The sequence below is a fragment of the Phoenix dactylifera genome, chromosome 11, assembly GCF_009389715.1.
Source record: "Phoenix dactylifera cultivar Barhee BC4 chromosome 11, palm_55x_up_171113_PBpolish2nd_filt_p, whole genome shotgun sequence".
In the NCBI taxonomy this organism is placed as follows: Eukaryota; Viridiplantae; Streptophyta; class Magnoliopsida; order Arecales; family Arecaceae; genus Phoenix; species Phoenix dactylifera.
The window spans coordinates 5,127,700-5,143,142 of record NC_052402.1 but is presented as its reverse complement, the minus strand read 5'-3'; the positions used below and the strand labels follow the sequence as shown (position 1 = coordinate 5,143,142).

The 15,443-nt window shown below is 39.2% G+C and overlaps 1 protein-coding gene and 1 long non-coding RNA gene across 2 annotated transcripts; both read left to right on the top strand.

Moving 5' to 3' along the window:
• Window positions 1-1,389: 1,389 nt before the first annotated feature.
• Window positions 1,390-3,405, top strand: LOC103724110. Its single transcript, XR_606766.4, has 3 exons — window positions 1,390-1,679; window positions 2,299-2,344; window positions 3,098-3,405. It is a non-coding gene; the product is annotated as an uncharacterized LOC103724110 (long non-coding RNA).
• A 7,658-nt stretch (window positions 3,406-11,063) lies between these two features.
• On the top strand, window positions 11,064-12,911 carry LOC103724111. Its single transcript, XM_008815267.4, has 2 exons — window positions 11,064-11,353; window positions 12,580-12,911. Exons 1-2 carry the CDS (start codon window positions 11,136-11,138, stop codon window positions 12,692-12,694), a joined length of 333 nt encoding a protein of 110 aa, XP_008813489.1. The 5' UTR covers window positions 11,064-11,135; the 3' UTR covers window positions 12,695-12,911.
• The last annotated feature ends 2,532 nt before the right edge of the window (window positions 12,912-15,443 follow it).

The window sequence follows — 15,443 nt, the reverse complement described above, 5'->3', positions numbered from 1 at the left end:
GAAAGAGTCTAATAATAAAAATCGTCAAGGTTCTTCCACGCAGCAGCGGCCATGTTGAAAGCATAGTAGAAGTATGACCACTTCTTCGCATCACTTTTTTATCCAATAAATGCTTTCACATTACTTTCTTTTGCTAGTCCATGCTTTCATATTACTTTTGAGTTTATGGGGCTCATTGTTAAAGTTCGAAAAAGTTTCGTGCTAATAAAAAAATATATTAGAGTTTAGCTTTTAAAATCTGACCTTTTTGCACATTATGAGAGAGTAATGTCCATCCCATGCTAGCTCAATATTTATGTGGAGGGATTAGTTGTGTCTATAAATCTGTTTTAGTTGTTCTAAAGCTCGATCATCATGATTTTAAATCACGACCCTTAAGGAACAATCATAGGCTTTGCTGTGTATAGATTCATCAATTGCACCAGTACAAACCTGTAGGAAACTCTAATTGACAGGTTGAAACTTTGGAAGAAGGAATTGAAGAAAGAAGAAGAGCGCGTTGCTGCCACCCGTATGTGCGACATCGTGTCAAAATCCAAGCTTAGAGGGATCTTTTCAAGGGTGGTTTTTGATTGGATTGCTTTAGACTATGCGTTAATTGCTCCTCAAGGTTGGGATGCATCGAGAGCGGACAAAGGAAAACGCTTTTGACTTGCGTTAGTGGTTGGAACTTAAAGAAAGAAGCACATAGTTGTGCCGATAGGAGGTTCCCTTTTGAAAAAGCTATCAGTGGCCACGGAAGGTCTCATGCACCATCTGCTTCGCCTTATTCTCAATTAGACTAGACTGCTCCCAAAAAGCAATGTCCGAATACTAGCAAAAAAATAAAGTTTCTGCTGGTAGCGGACATACAACGCGTCGAAGAATTTGAGCTGTTCGCTTACCCGCGGCGTAGAGCCTCACTTGTCGCTTTTTGCTTGCTTACAAGTCTAGCTTACGACACATACGCTTACGTAAGAAACATGACGCAATATCCAGCATGCGTCGGTACAGAATGCAGCAAAGAGCTACGTAATGTGAGATATTTCTAGAGTCTCCGCGAGACCTCTCCCAGTAGAAAGGTTTAAATTGGAAAACATATATGATAGATATTTGTTTTCTTTCAGCTATATATATATATATAGCAATTGTATTTCGAGAAATACAGATATACAATAACTATTGTAATTAATGAAATAACAACTAAATAACAATCATCTTTCAATGGATGAGAAAAAGTTAATTATCCTTGGCTAATATACTGATAATTTCGCTAGCTCGCGTGGGATCGCTCAAGTATGAGGTCATACATCCATTTCAATTAGTATCTGATACCCCGCCTTAATAAATAGGGACGTCACTCTATACCATTCCTCATCGCGTCACCCCGCCTATAAATAGGGACCCCAAGGCGCAAGAACCCACAAGACCCTTTGCGACAAGTTCGCCCTCGTGGGCATCAACGTCGTCAAGGCCGCCTCCTTTGTCCCCGTCAAGATGACTCCCGGCTCACCGCCCGGCAGCACCGCCGGAGGTCCGCCCATCGAGACTTCTCCGGGGCCGGCGCAGGATCCCAAGGATGGCCACAGCGTTGACCGCCAGGCCGATGAGTTTATACAGAAGTTCAGGCGTCAGATCAGTCGACCCGATCCGGGTGCAGCGGATGAGGTTGTCCCTCCCCGATCCCCGGCCTCTAACAGGTGGGCTACTTATGCTCCTTAGCATGGCATATATATCAATACTACGATGAATGCGCTACGGAGGGCGGCCGCGACCTCCCCTGTTTCCTCTGTTTCGCCCCCGCGACCGCGCCCCCAGCCCCTCTCCACCGTCTCTCTCTCTCTCTCTCTCCCTCTCCCCCCTCTCACGCGCTCCCCTGTTCCGCCGCTTCTCGTGCGACTCCTCCTCTCTCTTCCACCTGACACCGCACGCCGAGACAGCCCGCCGCCGCCGCCTATCACGCCCCCCCCTCCACTCACGTCCACCGAGTCCCCTCCGACCTCTCCTCCTCTCATCGCCTTATTCTCTCAAATCCTTCTCCACCCCTCGGTGCGTGTAGTGAAGGGCTGCCATGCCCTCTTCCACCTCTCACTCACTCCTCATTCTCCCTCTCTATTGATCTGTTGCCTCTCTGATCTAGCCCTAGAAAAAGCCTCCACTCTCGCCTCGTAGACAGAATCAGGGCAAGATTCGCAGCTCATTTCCTCAATCATAATAACAATAGTTTAGAAATTTGAATTTTTTGAAATTTTATAAATTTTAAAATTATTTTAGAATATTAGCATTGATTTAGTATATGTGTGGTTTTTGGATTATTAGGATTCGAACGATTCCCGTGGGATGATTAGCTTACCTGATTTTTTTGGTAAGTAATATTTTAGCTTTATAATTTTTATTCAAGATTAATTGTGCCTGTTGTTAGTGTGATTCGTATAAAATTTGATTTATCACTGGATTTCTGTTGATTAACTGCATGATTTGAATCATCCTAATGGGTCAAGCATATAAAATTATATTTATGGTACGTTTGGTTATAAAATTCAATATGGTATTGTAAAGGAAAAGAATACTTGATTATGTATATAGTATATATACATGCATCATCCAGCTCTCAGTCTAACTTCGATATGATCTGGACTTGATTATGTTGTGATCTCACCATGATGGTAATGGTGGTGATGCCCTGCTGTGGGAATATAACTGTAGGTAATAATGGTGATACCTTGCCACAAGAGTAAGTATGGCGACCTGTAATAATACCTATATCATAGGAGTATAACTGTGGCTATAGTCATGGCTGTAGAGCTACAATGGATTGGAACTTGCTATCCAGATTTAAGTATATCAATGTAAGTATAACTGATTGTGAGAATGAACATTCTACTTGACTCTAATATATTTATCGATTCATTATATGGATATTACTGAAAAGATGAAATACATCGTTAATATGTGGATGCTAGTGAAAGTAAATATTATTTATTTACTTGTACAGATATATCATGTATGATATGATTTAAATGAGCTGCATTATTTGATATAGCTTGATCTAGTTCTATAGAGTGGATTTTGTTACTTACTGAATTGTGAAACTCATTATCTGCACTTACTTTTTCAGATCCAGGGATCAAAGATTAGGCATGTATCAGCTTCTGGGAAGGACAAATAAAGGCAAAGCCGCCGTTTCAGTTAAAATATATCAAGTTTGGTTCATCTTATATATATTAAAGTGTTGTTTGAGGGTCTTGTATAAATAACTTAAATACTCGAAGTTGACTGCTAAATTTGGATGGTGAACCGTGTTATAACTTCTGGCGTTGCGTTAATAGCTTGTTTTGATATCACTATTGTCTGTATACAAATTATATTATTATAAAGTATTGCTGAATTATATTATTAATCTCTATAAGTGCACGACGGTTGTTATGCTCTTGAATTATGATTATGATATATATCAGGATTGTGACAATATATGTATGAAAAGTCTGCGGTGTAACTTGGTGGTAGCTAGATGTTTGTTTTCTCTTCTTCTTCTTCTTCTTCTTCTTCTTCTATTTCCATTGTATTGTATTGCTGCCCAGTTACGTTGTTCTCACGGTCGTAAGTGCCAAGTTGAGATGATCTAAATGTAAAGTCTCACAGTCTGTCTATGTTCCTTTTTCACCTGGATTTGCTGCATTGTTTGCCTCCCGCGATGCACGTATGTTGTCAGTCCTTGATTTCAGCCAGATATTGACGATGTTCATCCATGGAATCTTGCTCCATCAATGGAGATGTGCAGCTCCAGCAAGAAGACTTAAACCATTCCAATCTCTGATGAGGCAGCCAGCCCCTGCATCACCACTGTCCCCTTCCAAGAACCATCACAGCTCGCTTCAACAGAGCCAGGACGAGGCAGGGCCCAGGAAACCAGAGATGTGTTAGAAATACCCGAAGGCAAAGAGGAGCCCGCATCTCCTGGTTCAGGATAACGTTGCTTCATGTATGGGTGGCAAAACTCTGATGACAACTTCAAAGCAAAGCAGAATTTTTTTTAAAAAAAAAAGTTTTCAAAATATGGCATTTAACTTATTCCCTCAAGAAGGGGGTGCATGCTTTATATGTGACGCTCGAGTTGGAGCATAGATCTATATGGAATGATAAATCTGCTTCTCAAGTATATGAACCATCAAAGAATGTGCCTCGGTTTGTTAACTGGCTGATCAGTTGATTAGCCTCTCTGGAAGAATGATTACCATCAAGAAAACATCAAAATAAGTAAAACGACTTGGATCGAATCAGATTTGCGCCGCATGCTTCTGTTCTTTGCAGATGCCACCAAATAACAATCGGAGAACGAGTTGGATCAAATCCGATTTGCGCAGCGTGCTGCATGCTGCTGTTCTTTGCAGTTGCCACCAAAAACTTCTAGCACGGATTCACATCCAAACCTCACCTTGGAGTAAATAATTGGAACCTACTATAATTGATATAGATTATCATTAACAATGTAGATCTACCATAGCAATTCGCAATCCACACCGGACTGCAGAAGTATAATCTAGTCGATTTTTCTAATAATGGAGATAGAAGATGTAAGTGGGAGTTATATTTTTATTTTTGGTGGGCAAGAGGGCGGTATATATGGATGCAGGTGAATTCCAGTAGGCAGTTTGAAAATATGGTTCTATTGAATACATGGAGTCAGTGACCTGACATGGATGCTATTGTACTTCACTGGGTTTAAGCCATTAATTGCCCGTAGGCGAATGGTAGGGTTTTGGGGTCGGGAAAAGAGGCAGGAGGAGAGAGACAGATAGCGCGAGCGGTTGCGAAGCCCTTTGGCATCTAGCATGGATGTGGTTCCCTTCGTCTTCTCCCCGTAATCCCTTCAAGAAACCCTGAACCCAGCTAGAATCCCCTCGGAGAGCGGCTTTTGAAATGCGCACGTTGCCATTGGAGAGCTCCGTGATCTTGGGGGAGCTCCGAGACCTCTTTTTTTCCAACTTAATCTGGGCAGTGAATTTCTCCAGGTGCATTCTTTATCTTGATCCTATATGACCACTGCTACTCAGTAGAGAGAGCCGGCGGGGTGGCCGGCCTGGGTGGCCGGAGGCCTGGGCATGACCACCTACACCGCCTGGTACCTCACCATCGCCTGCTACTCTGCACTTTCTCCTCCTCCTCCTCCTCCTTTGGCAGTGATAATAGTTATTTGGTTATGGCTCGTTGACTAGCTGATCTGAAGTTTGATGTGATCTTGTATTCCTCCCTGGTCTGATAACGTTGTTTTAAGTGATGTTAGTCTTTTATTTTCAATTTGAAGTGAGAAATGGTTACTGCGCTGTATAACAATCTTTTTATTGTTGATGCCATTGCTGTTATTCTTGTTTGGTTCTGCGTTTTCATGCGCCATATATCCAGGGAGATGGCCACTATAAAGCTGTTCAAAGTATTTTTTGCTAATTATGGTGTCTAGGTTGGTTGTCTAAACAATTTGGCTGATTGTCATCTGGCAGTCAATTTATGGAGTGGATTTTGTTGGGATATCATGCGATTGACTAGACAAAGAATTTTGTGGAGCATTGGTGCAGAAAGCTGTTAGTCAGATTTATTTGAAAATTTCTTGATGCTGCCCAAGTTCTATAGTGACCTTATGCTGATAATCTGAGATTCTATGAAGGAAATGAATTTATTTATGAATTTGTTTTCCGCATTGATTTTGAGACATGCTTTTTCACTAAGTCTAAAATGTTATTTATGATTTTGTAAAGTTAATTTTTATGGCTGAACTTTGTTTAGAAATCACCTGTTTAATTGCCTTGTTGCTCTTTGAATTTCTTGGGTTCATTTATACACCATTTGTGTGATAAATTTTGCTGTGTAAAATGTACACTCTTCTTATAGGCTGCAGCATCTGTTGAACAATTTTCAGTTGCTTTTGATTTATACATTATTTTGACCTTATTTGTTTTATACTCTCCTCCTGATCCTTGCAAGACTAAAAAACAAATAAAGCAAAAAAAAAAAAAAAACTCTCTCGGTGGGGATCAGGTCCCATGACCCCTTGCGTTCTCCCTCCCCGCTCCTGTTGCCTTGATCTCTCCCCTTCTCTGGCACTCTCTTTCCCTCCTGATCATAACCATGCTGGTTGGGGGAAACTGAATCCAGAATTGTTATGAATGGTTAATAAACTAAAAATTACAAAACTAGTTAATTAGCCATAGACAACAAATGCATTAAAGCAGTTACTCATCCATGGTAAAACCATAGAAGACTTAAACCACAACAACTGCTTCAGAAGAGGAATTGATGCAACAAAAGAATAAGAGACTAAAAAACTGATAAAAAATACTAATTGAAAGCATATCAAAGTGATACGTTTCCATGCAACTAATAGAATGATTTCTAGATTGTGAAAAGCAAGCCATATATTAAAAGATATATCTAAAATGATAAACGATAAATCATATCTACAAAATAAGCATCGCACGAGATCGTGATGATTTCGTAAGAAAAGGTTACAAATCTAAATCATAATAGGATGTTATCATACGTCGTAACTTGTTAATCTTCTTTTAGATTGAACTCTTTCCAGATAAGGAACAATCAGAGAATCCAATTTGACCATCCAAAGTGCAACTGCAGATGTTGTTTGCGGCATGGTCTGGAAATGTACAATGATATCATCTAAAGCCATATTAGAACCAAAAGTAGAAGCACATTCATACAACCACTCGTCCTTGACGGCACCAACAAAATCAACAAGAACCTGCCATGGATGTTTTCGAGAAAAGAACCAAAAGAAAGAATGTGTAAGCCAGAAACCTTACATAACAACAACTTCAGTAATAAAAGAATGAGAATGACACTAATTCGTAATTTTTGAAACCAAACCTGCAAAAGCTTTGGCATAGATGATGTACGTCGCAGCCGCTTGACTCAGAGCTTGTGTTCTGAACTTGTCCACGTATTAGCTAATGTTGCATCAGGCATATTCATCTGCGGAAAAACAACGAACAGAGATTTCATCAACTAGAGCTCTTAAGCTATTACTGCTTACACTGCAACCATAATCAAAATTACATGCAATTTCTTTTGAATCCTTGCAAACTACAATTGAAAATCAGAACAAGTTCCTACTTGTATGAGACAAACAAGAAGGGGGTAAATAAAGACTATAGGTCGGATTAAGGTTCACCTCAATTGCATTATTGCCGCTTTGAGTGTTTGCAATAATTAGGCTAAGGTTAATTTATGAGTTAAAAGTGCTTGGAACTCTTAACTCGGGAACCAAATTTATCTAATAACCAGGTTAAGTAGGATTGAACATTACCTGTATCTATTTATGCCAATTCAAAATTTGCTTATTTTAGTTTAGCTATCTGTCAGATTGATATATTAGATCATAAATTACCCCTCCCAATCCGTATGTCAACCTTGTAGATAAGGTAGTTCAGCTGGATCAGCAACTATTGAAAGTGAATCAGTTACCAAACATGAACGTCATGGCCTGACAAGTTTTACATTCGTATATTTTTGAAGTATAGGTTTATCACAGCAATGTAACATTCATGTTAATATTCATAATTTCATCTATATGAATGTCTTACAATTTTTTTTTTTGTTTTAAATATCTCTTCTAATGTCAATTCAGCACGTTGACCAAAACGATTCAAAAGTCATGACAGCAATTGCTTGTAATTAGGGGACCTATTAGTAATCTTCTGTTGAAGTAAATAATTCCAGTTTTCATGTTACTAGCAGAAATTCATTGCTATTTGTATGGTATTTCTGATGATTCTGTCATAATAATGGAGTCTATTTCATTCCTTAGCATCAGGTGGTCTATTTTATCCAATTATTTCATTGACAGTCTGATTTGGGTCCTGACATAAAATTAAAATATGTGGGAGAATAGATGGTGTTTTCTTCGAGAGGTAGATTTCTGCCTTTTATTTGCCATGCTTGGGGCTTGCAAATTTAGGGCATTGGTTGAAAAGTTGCTTTGGAACAAGGTTACCACTCCGATCAGGGATATCCTAGGTTGGGTGCTATACTGTGCAAGCGATTGAGAAGTTTGGTTTTTATACTTGATGGACCACTGTTTGATTGGTGATATGCCATTATTTCACTAAAGTTGCATCTGATATCAAGATCATCGGTTCATCTGTTTGGTTGAAAAATTTTGTTGTATAATAGAAAAAAAAATTTATTCTTTGGCTCTTTGGAGGACAACATAAAATTTGAAGCTAATACGGACCAGACAACATTGTGTTAAACATTTGTGCAAATGTTGTGAAATGCTGCTTGTTCGATTGCCTGCTAAGTATAATTTTGCAAGTTAAAATGATGTAGGTTGGCATGCTGGCGATTATTTTGTTGTATCTGGGACGGTAATCTTTTTTTGATGTCAATATTTTTTGAGTAATTTTTCAATCAACCAAACGTAGTAAAATTTATTTTTCTACAAAATTATATTTTTCAAATAAATTATTCTTAAAATTATTAATTTACTGCATTATCTGATGCATCCTGACGAAACGAACTCTCAGCATATTCCGGCTCTAATGCCATATGGTAATCACCTGATCCTTCAGGATAAAGAGGAATAAAGTCTACTTTGTTTGATCCCAACGCAATCTAATCCACCTTTTGCGTTCTCTTTAGGTTGAATTCCCATTCATACCAAGCAATGTGCCAAAGTAAATGATAGAAGTCGCCCATTCAACAGCTACGATGCACAAAGCACAAACAAGATCAGGAAGCAATAATAGAACTCTAAAGCATAAAAACCGTCAAGGTTCTTCCACGCAACAGCGGCCATGTTGAAAGAGAACGCATCATTATTTTATCCAATAAATGCCTTCACATTACTTTCTTGTGCTAATCCATGCTTTCATAATGCTTTTGAGTTTATGGGGCTAATTGTTAAAGTTTGATGAAGTTTTATGCTAATAAAAAAAATAATTTTAGGATGAAAAATCATTCAATTGTGTCCAGCTCTTTAAACCTTCTCATTCTTTTATGCTACCTATAAAATGTACTTCACAACAGATCGAAATAGTGTGGTCTATAAATCTGTTTTAGTTGTTCTAAAGCTGGATCGTCATGATTTTAAATCACGATCCTTAAGGTACAATCGTTAGACTTTGCTGTGAACAGATTCATCAATTGCACCAGTGCAAACCTGTAGGGAACTCTAATTGACAGGTTGAAACTTTTTTTTTTTTTTTTGGTTGCTAGAGGACAGGTTGAAACTTTGGAAGCAAGGAAGAAGAAGAGTGTTGTTGCCACCCGTATGTGCGCACATCGTGTCAAAATCGGCCCTTAGAGGGATCTTTTCAAGGGCGGTTTTTGATTGGATTGCTTTATACTATTCTTTAATTGCTCTTTAAGGTTGGGATTGCATCGTGAGCGTACAAAGGAAAAAGTCTTGGACGTGCGTTAGTGGTTGGAGCTTAAAGAAACAAGCACATAGCTGTGCCAATGGGAGGTTTCCTTTTGAAAAAGCTATCAGTGACCATGGAAGGTCTCATGCACCATCTGCTTCGCCTTATTCTCAGTCAGACTAGACTGCTCCCAAAAAGCAACGTCCGAATACTAGCAAAAAAATAAAGTTTCTGCTGGTAGCGCACATACAACGCGTCGAAGAATTTGAGCTGTTCGCATACCCGCAATAATAGAAGTCGGCAATGTGCGAATCACGAGGAAAGAGTCTAATAATAAAAACCGTCAAGGTTCTTCCACGCAACAGCGGCCATGTTGAAAGCATAGTAGAAGCATGACCACTTCTTCGCATCATTTTTTTATCCAATAAATGCTTTCACATTACTTTCTTCTGCTAGTCCATGCTTTCATATTACTTTTGAGTTTATGGGGCTCATTGTTAAAGTTCGAAAAAGTTTCGTGCTAATAAAAAAATATATTAGAGTTTAGCTTTTAAAATCTTACCTTTTTGCACATTATGAGAGAGTAATGTCCATCCCATGCTAGCTCAATATTTATGTGGAGGGATTGATTAGTTGTGGTCTATAAGTTTGTTTTAGTTGTTCTAAAGCTCGGCCATCATGATTTTAAATCATAGGCTTTGATGTGTACAGATTCATAAATTGCGCCAGTACAAACCTGTAGGGAACTCTAATTGACAGGTTGAAACTTTGGAAGGAAGAATTGAAGAAAGAAGAAGAGCGCGTTGCTGCCACCTGTATGTGCGACATCGTGTCAAAATCCAAGCTTAGAGGGATCTTTTCAAGGGTGGTTTTTGATTGGATTGCTTTAGACTATTCGTTAATTGCTCCTCAAGGTTGGGATGCATCGAGAGCGTACGAAGGAAAAAGTTTTTGACATGCGTTAGTGGTTGGAACTTAAAGAAACAAGCACATAGCTATGCCGATAGGAGGTTCCCTTTTTAAAAAGCTATCAGTGGCCATGGAAGGTCTCATGCACCATCGGCTTCGCCTTATTCTCAATTAGACTAGACTGCTCCCAAAAAGCAACGTCCGAATAAAGTTTTGCAGGTGGCGGACATACAACGCGTCGAAGAATTTGAGCTGCTGCTGTCTCTTACATGTCGCCTTTTGCTTGCTTACAAGTCTAGCTTACGACACGCACGCTTACGTAAGAAACATGACGCAATATATATCCAGCATGCGTCGGTACAGAATGCAGCAAAGGGCTACGTAATGTGAGATATTTCTAGAGTTTCTGCGAGACCTCTCCCAGTATAAAGGTTTAAATTGGAAAATATATAAATGAACAGTCATGAAAATGATTGATGTTTGTTTTCTTTCAGCTTTATATATATATGTGTGTGTATATATATATATATATATACACACACACATATATATAGCAATTGTATTTCGAGAAATATAGATATATGATAATTATTGTTTTTAACGAAATAACATCTAAATAACATTCATCTTCTCAAAAGTTAATTATCCTTGGCTAATACACTGATAATTTGGCTAGCTCGCATGGGATCGCTAAAATATGAGGTCATACGTCCATTTCAATTAGTATCTGATACCCCGCCTTAATAAACAGGGACGTCACCCTATGCCATCCCTTGTCGCATCACCCCGCCTTAATAAATAGGGACCCCAAATTCCCCCACAGGCAAGGGAACCAAGCGCAAGAGCCCACCGTCCCTTTGCGACAAGTTCGCCCTCATGGCCATCAACGTCGCCAAGGCCTCCTCCTTTGTCCGCGCCAAGATGACTCTCGGCTCACCGCCCGGCAGCACCGCCGGAGATGCGCCCATCAAGCCTTCTCCGGTGCCGGCGCAGGATGGCAACTGCATTGACCGCCGGGCCGCTGAGTTTATACGGCAGTTCAAGCATCGGATCAGTCGACCCGATCCCCCACCTCCGCCGTCGCCCTCTAAGAGGTGGGTTACTTTTGCTTCTCTCTCTCTCCCCTCTCACGCGCTCCCCTGTTTCTTCGGCTTCTCGTGTGCCCTCCCCTGTTTCTTCTCCCCCCCCCTCCTCCTCTCCACTCACGTCCACCGAGTCCCCTCCGACCTCTCCTCCTCTCATCGCCTTATTCTCTCAAATCCTTCTCCACCCCTCTGTGCGTGTAATGAAGGGCTGCCATGCCCTCTTCCACCCCTCTCACTCACTCCTCATTCTCCCTCTCTATTGATCTGTTACCTCTCTGTTCTAGCCCTAGAAAAGGCCTCCACTCTCGCCTCGCAGAGGAAATCAGGGCAAGATTAGCAGTTCATTTCCTCTATTATAATAATAACAGTTTAGAAATTAGAATTTTTTGAAATTTTATAAATTTTAAAACTATTTTAGAATATTAGCATTGATTTAGTATATGTGTGGTTTTTGGATTATTAGGCCTCGAACGATTCCTGTGGGATGATTAGCTTACCTGATTTTGTTTGGTAAGTAATATTTTAGCTTTATAATTTTTATTCAAGATTAATTGTGCCAGTTGTTACTGTGATTCGTATAAAATTTGATTTATCACTGGATTTCTGTTGATTAACTGCATGATTTGAATCATCCTAATAGGATCGAGCATATAAAATTATATTTATGGTATGTTCGGTTATAAAATTCAATATGGTATTGTAAAAGAAAATAATACTCGATTATGTATATAGTATATATACATGCATCATCCGGCTCTCAGTCTAACTGAGATATGATCCGGACTTGATTATGTTGTGATCTCACCATGATGGTAATGGTGGTGATGCCCTGCTATGGGAGTATAAATGTGGGTAATCATGGCGATATCTTGCCACAAGAGTAAGTATGGCGCCCCACCACAGGGGCAGTCCTAGTAATACCTAAATCATTTAAGAGTATAACTGCGGCTATAGTCATGGCTGTAGAGCTAACATGGATTGGAACTTGCTATCCGGATTTAAGTATATCAATGTTAGTATAACTGATTGTGAGATTGAACATTCTACTTGACTCTAATAAATATATTGATTCATTATGTGGATATTATTGAAAAGATGAAATACATCGTTAATATGTGGATGCTATTGAAAGTAAATATTATTTCCTTAGCTTGATATAGCTTGATCTAGTTCTATAGAGTGGATTTTGTTACTTACTGAATTGTAAAACTCATTATCTTCGCTTACTTTTACAGATCCAAGGATCAAAGATTAGGCATGTATCAGCTTCTCGGAAGGGCAAATAGCGGCAAAGCTGCTGTTTCAGTTAAAATAAATCTAGTTTGGATCAGCTTGTGTGTATTAAAGTAGTGTTTGAGGATCTTGTATAAATAACTCAAATACTCGAAGTTGACTTCTAAATTTGGATGGTGAACCGTGTTATAACTTCTGGCGTTGTGTAGGATATATATATATATATATAATAGCTTGTTTTGGTATCACTATTGTCTGTGTATGAATTATATCATTATCAGATATTACTGAATTTTATTATTAATCTCTATAAGTATACGGCGGTTGCTTTGCTCTTGAATTATGATTATGATATATATCAGGAGCGTCACAATGTATGTATGAAAAGTCGGCGGTGCAGGTAGATGTTTGTTTTCTCTGCTTCTTCCTCTATTTCCATTATATTGCTGCACGGTTATGTTGTTCTCACGATCATAAGTGCCAAGTTGAGATGATCTAAATGAAAAGTCTCACAGTCTGTCTGCCCATGTTCCTTTTCACTTTGATTTGCTGCATTGTTTGCCTCCCGTGATGCATTGTTTGTCGTCCTCGATATCAGCCAGATATTGATGATGTTCGCTGATGGAATCTTGCTCCATCAATGGAGATGTGCAGCTCCAGCAAGAAGACTTAAACCATTCCAATCTCTGATGAGGCAGCCAGCCCCTGCATCACCACTGTCCCCTTCCAAGAACCATCACAGCTCGCTTCAACAGAGCCAGGACGAGGCAGGGCCCAAGAAACCAGAGATGTGTTAGAAATACCCGAAGGCAAAGAGGAGCCCGCATCTCCTGGTTCAGGACAACGTTGCTTCATGTATGGGTGGCAAAACTCTGACGACAACTTCAGAGCAAAGCAGAATTTTGTTTTTGTTGTTAACTTTTCAAAATATAGCATTTAATTTATTCGCTCGAGAAGGGGGTGCATGCTTTATATAGATCTATATGGAATGATAAATCTGCTTCTCAAGTATATATATGAACCATCAATGAAAGTGCCTTGGTTTGTTACTTGGCCAATCACTTGATTGGCCTCTCTAGATATATGATTACCATCAAGAAAACATCAAAATAAGTCAAACGACTTCGATCAAATCCGATTTGCATGCTGCTGTTCTTTGCAGTTGCCACCAAATAACAATCGGAGAATGAGTCGGATCAAATCCGATTTGCACAGCATAGTGCATGCTGCTGTTCTTTGCAGCTGCCACCAATAACTTCTAACACGGATGCGCATCCAAACCTCACCTTGGAATAAATAATTGGAACCTACTATAATTGATATGGATTTTGATTAGCAATATAGATCTATCCACCGGACTGCAGAAATATAATCTAGTCGATTTTTTCTAATAATGGAGATAGAAGATGTAAGTGGGAGTTATATTTTTCTTTTTGGTGGGCAAGTGGGTGGTATATATGGATGCAGGTTAATTCCAATAAGCAGTTAGAAAATATGGTTCTATTGAATACATGGAGTCAGTGGCCTGACATGGATGCTAATATACAAGTTTGGGAATGATCTCACAAAAAATTAAGACCACATGAACTCATGCTGCACAGTAAAGCGCATGGATACTAATATAAACACCTTAATGTGTAGTAGGAGTTAATAAAGCATACATGTATCCATTGCAGCAAAAAGAAGAGAAAAAAAATCTATACAAAAATAATTTCCAATATAAACTGTTGACTCAGACAACCTTTATGCTTATTGCTTGGAAATATAACATGATAGAATCAGAGAACATGAGAACGCCAACAGCAATTTTCACTCTTTTGATTTTTCCTCCTCCAATTTCTGTAAAAAAAAAAAATGACTGGAATTAGTTAATCATCTGACTTCAAATCAACTATGAGCACAATAACAAATATGCAATGTTATAAAATCATAATACTGGTAGAAGGATGCAGTGGGCAAGAAAAGCTATGGAACACCATAAAATGTTGAAAGAATGAATCCTAGGAATATTCGATAGGAGCAATGGCAGACACCAAGCATTAATTTTATCAGTAATATTGACTCTTGCAGTGCATCCAAATCTGTAATGAGTGGATTGCAACATTTTTTTGGTCTAAACAAGATCTTTGAAGCTCTCCAGAAATTTTAACACGCCAACACAAGCCCTTATGTTTCACAAACTAGAGGCCCCATAATGCTTAAATTAAAGATAAGAAAGAAGAAGTCTAAAATCGAGCCCCTGTCGCATCTATTCTACATTTAAAGCAAGAACAACAGATAGCACCTTGCTTTAAAACATCGTGGTACACTGTGTAGGCAACCGCAAGGCAGAGAAACAACACTAATAACATGAAAAGATGTTGAGAATTGTGACAAAGAAGGTTGACGAAAACCATCCATTTCATTCTGGGAAGGCAACTATATAGCTGACGAAAAAATGGTCATCCCACCATAACCTATGAAATTTTAGGCCTCTTGACGGTATGAATTTGGCAAACACGCAACCATTGTATGTGTAATTTTGACAAATTGTGCATGTAAAAAGGAAAATGGTTATAAAACTATATTAAAGGGAACTTTCTATCAATTATGGAAGACATAATAATGACTGTATACCAAAATTTCAATTAAAACCAACATGCTTCTGCTGAAATAAATCGGTTCTGGCCCAAAGCAATCCAAAAGCAACTGCCATTTCAGGTTCCCTAATATCTTTAGCTTTCGGGTCCATTTCAAGTTACGTACAACCTCATCCGCATCGCCTTCCCTTGCTCTACTCAACCTCCACCAGATCGCCCTTGCCCGCCTTGCCGTCCTTTGCCCTGCCCTCACATGGCAGCCATAGGGGCGGAGCCTGGAATTTTTT